General features: G+C 65.0%; 1 protein-coding gene across 1 annotated transcript; it reads left to right on the forward strand.

Moving 5' to 3' along the window:
* Positions 1 to 864: 864 nt before the first annotated feature.
* Positions 865 to 1,446, forward strand: LmxM_33_1580_1 (uncharacterized protein; the record flags this gene model as incomplete). Its single annotated transcript, XM_003886482.1, has 1 exon — positions 865 to 1,446. One exon carries the CDS (start codon positions 865 to 867, stop codon positions 1,444 to 1,446), a length of 582 nt encoding a protein of 193 aa, XP_003886531.1.
* Positions 1,447 to 3,681: the final 2,235 nt, after the last annotated feature.

Raw genomic sequence — 3,681 nt, forward strand, 5'->3', positions numbered from 1 at the left:
CGCGGTGGACTCCGCATGACCGGATGGTGTAGTTGGTGCTGCTCTGGTGATGCTTGCGGCACCTGCGCCTCACGAGCCCACCCGGCCGGCTGGGTCGTCGTCTCGCGTCCCACACCGGACGGCGCGAGCCGGCCCCCGCCCCGACGGCGTGCGGACGGCGAGCGACATTGCCTGGTGGCTGATGGAGAACCTCCCGTGCCGCGAGGTGACTCTCAGGTGCGCGGCGTGCGTGGCGTGTGTGTGCCTGGCAGGAACGTGGCAGCACAGCCGCAACGCCACTGCGTCCCCTTTGTCGTTGAGAAAGGGGGAGGGCGCACCGCTGTGCCCGTGCCGTGCTGGGTGGGCACGGACACGCCGGCGCCGTGCGTCGTCTCCCTTGCTGCACCGCGATGCTGAAAGGCTGGTACACCAGGTGCCCTGTCGGGCCTGTGTGTGTATCTGTGTGTGTATGTGTGAAGTGCGCGTCTCACAGAATGCCGTCCGCACCCCTGCCCCTGTGCTCCCGCTGTGCACGCCTCGCAGCGTCGCTTGCCTGTCTCCCCATCACTGCCTCCCCTCCCCCTCCGCCGCTCTCTCGATTTCTCTTCTCGCCCTGTTTCACTGCTGCCCACGCCGCCCATCCCTCTTCCGCCTCTCACAACACGCACGCACGCCACCGGACGCCAAACGACAACGCGTGCGCGCACACACCGCAGCCACAAGGCCATCGCGTCGCCGCACCTCCGCTCTCTCCCGCTCTCCCATCTGCCCTCCTCGTCCGCTGTGCTGCGCCATCTCATCCCCCCGCTACCCCCTCTGCTGTTGCCTCTCCCGTCTGCCTCGGCGCTGCCCTTCTCAGCCTCTCTCTCTCGCCCGCTTGTGGTCATGAAGTACAATACCTTTCTTCTTCTCTACGTGGCCTTGCAGTTCGTGGCGTTCCTCTTGGTGCTGGTGGCAACGCCGCTGGACATGTTTCGCCGAAGACGCAGTGTTCCGGGCTTTTCTCTCACCTGCATCACCTTGTGGGGTTTCAAATTTGACTGCGACTCTTCTGATTATTCCCTGACGTTGGATGTTTTTTCCACTGGGTGTATTTCTCGTGTATATCGCTTTCGCGCCGCACAGGGCCTTGCGGTCATCTCCATCTTCGTGTATGGCGCGGCGTTCGTGGGGGGTTTGATTTTGCTTTTCGGTTGCTGTTTTCTCCGTTTGGTCTGCCTGGCGCTGAACATCGTTAGCATTGCCACTTTGTGCGTTGTGTGGGCATTGATGGTAGTGTCATACTTCAAGAATGATGGCCCCAACTGCTCGAGTCTTACTGAGGGAAACATCTATGGTCGGGGTTTTATTCTCTTTGTGATCGCGTGGATACTGGATATCATCAACACGATCATCCTGCTGCTGCCATGCATGATCCCCGACACGAACGCCAAAGAAACAATGGAGGTTCCGGCAGCGAAAGCTTAGTATAAGACTTTCTTTAGGGAGACGTCCATGAGTTTACAGCAGCACTGCTCCTCCACACCAACGTCTTCGTTTTGGGGCTCGTGAGAGTGAGGAGGAGGGTGCGGAAGCTGCGGGTTCCCGTGTGTGCCCTTGGCCGGCCAATCGCTCTCGTTGTGCGCGTGCGTGTCTTGGCTAGTGTTGCCCTGTGCATCTCCCCTTCCCCTCCCCCTCCCCCGAAGCGCTGCTGTGGTGCAGGCGCATGGCTGCTGGGTTGTTGGTGGCGGCGCGGCGCGCAGGGGGGAGCGCCCGGTGTCGGTGTTGACGGCTGCGCTCTCTCCTGCGTTTGTGCTCTCCGGCGCGGCGACCTGCGCTGCGCAGAGTGGGCAGCGCACACCCTGCGCGCCGCCTCTGGGGCTTGCCGCCGTGAGGGCGGCGCGGCGCACCCTTGCCGGAGCGCAGGGGCGGGAGTGGCGTTAGCGGACGAGCAGGCGCATGGGGCAGGGCAAGATGGCGGCGCCTGCGCAGGCCGCAGCGGCACGTCCGTGCATAGGCACCGCTGGCGAGGGGCGACTGCAGCACTTCCGCCATGCTGGCGTGTGATACACGGCGTGTGCGTGTGCGCTGGCGCATGCGCCCCTGTGACCCTCCTCCGCCGTCTTCGGTGAGCGGCCCCCGCCACCGCCACCTCGACCGCGGCCGTCTGCTGCGGCTGCGGCTCTTGCGTGCTGCTGGCGCGCCGACGCGTGTGGAGCGCAGTCTCGGCGCCGCTACCCCCGCCCCTCACCTACGCTGTGGCTGTTGGCGTGTCTCTGTGCTGGCGCTTTGTTGGTGGTTGCCGCCCCGCGCTCTCGCCTTACTTGACGTTCTTCTCTTTCGAGCTCACTTATGCTTGCTGTTCTCTTCTCGGCGCAGAGGGAGGCGTGGCGTGCGCGTGCGTGGTCGGCGGAGGCGGCTGACGGTGGCGACGACGCAGCGAAGGGCGGCCGCCGTGCCTCAGAGCGCACGCACACAGGCACACATGCACACACGCGCGGCGCCGCGGACAGGGGGGCTGCAGGCGGAGCGGAGCCAAGGCGCGGCTGCTTTCCTGCTCGCTCCTCTGGCGTCTGGCTCGCATCTGTCTGCGTCTGCGCCCCCTGTGTGGCTGTGTCTCCGCGCCTCTCTCTTGCGCGATTTGTTTCGATGGCTTTGTTGCTTGCGCACCCCACTCAGTTCTCCAGGCTCCACTGTGTGGAGTCCCCACGCCGTATGACGGGGTGCAGCGGGCCTGGCGCGACGGAGGGAGAGAAGCACGGCGTGCAGGTAGACTGCGGGGTCTCACATGGCCCTGACCTGTGGCTGGGCAGCATTCTCCCCGGGCTCGTGCGGCATGTACCACCGCCACCGCCTGCTACCCCCTGCTCACCGACAGAAGCCACCGCCTGCGCCCTGGAGCGCGACGCTGAGGGCGGCCCCGCTGGACGCATGGCCCGGTGCAGCGGCAGGGACTGCTCGTCGTCGACGACGCGGATGTGGCCGCCGTGCCACAGGGCGTAGGGGCGCGCTGCTGCTGCACGCGCGCATGTGTCGGCCTGTGCGCGGTGGAATGGAGGCGGTGGGAAGGCGGTGCAGATGTTGTTAGTAACCACCGACAAACGCGTCGACGCACGTGAACGGAAAGTGCATCGATTTATCTGTATCTCTGTTTTTGTGTGCCAACCTCACCGCCGAGCGTCTACCGTTACGATGTCCTCGCGGACCGCTGGCTTGCTGTCCTCGCCTGGCAGGGCGGACGGCGTGCGTGCCCCTTTCTCTCTTCTCTCCCTTCTCCACTATTTGCTTTGTGGCACGCCTTCGTGCGTGCTGGTTACCATGCTTGCCTCCCTTGTCCGACGCGCTCAACCCAGCACCGCCACTGCCGCCCCCGTCGTCCTCCTGGAGAGGAAGGGTAGGGTGTGTTGCACGCCTGTCGCGCGGCTGCTGCGCGTGGTGGGGCTGCGCCATGCGCGTGCAGGTGTGCGCTCTCGCATGCCGGCATCGATATATATATGTGTGTGTGTGTGCATGTCCGTGCGTGTGCGCGCCGTCTGGCAGCGCAGCCGCTTTCTGTGCCGATGCCTCATCATGCGCCCCACTCCTCTCTCTGCTGCACGCTGGCACGCGGCTGGTGAGTGGTTCTCGAAGCACGGTGGTGCATTGGAGCCGCCCAGCCGTGAGCAGCGCAGACACGCACACGCCAACACGAGGCGCTCACACTTGTACCCCTTGTGAAGGGCC

The sequence above is a fragment of the Leishmania mexicana genome, contig 61, assembly GCF_000234665.1.
Source record: "Leishmania mexicana MHOM/GT/2001/U1103 WGS CADB00000000 data, contig 61, whole genome shotgun sequence".
Taxonomy (NCBI): domain Eukaryota; phylum Euglenozoa; class Kinetoplastea; order Trypanosomatida; family Trypanosomatidae; genus Leishmania; species Leishmania mexicana.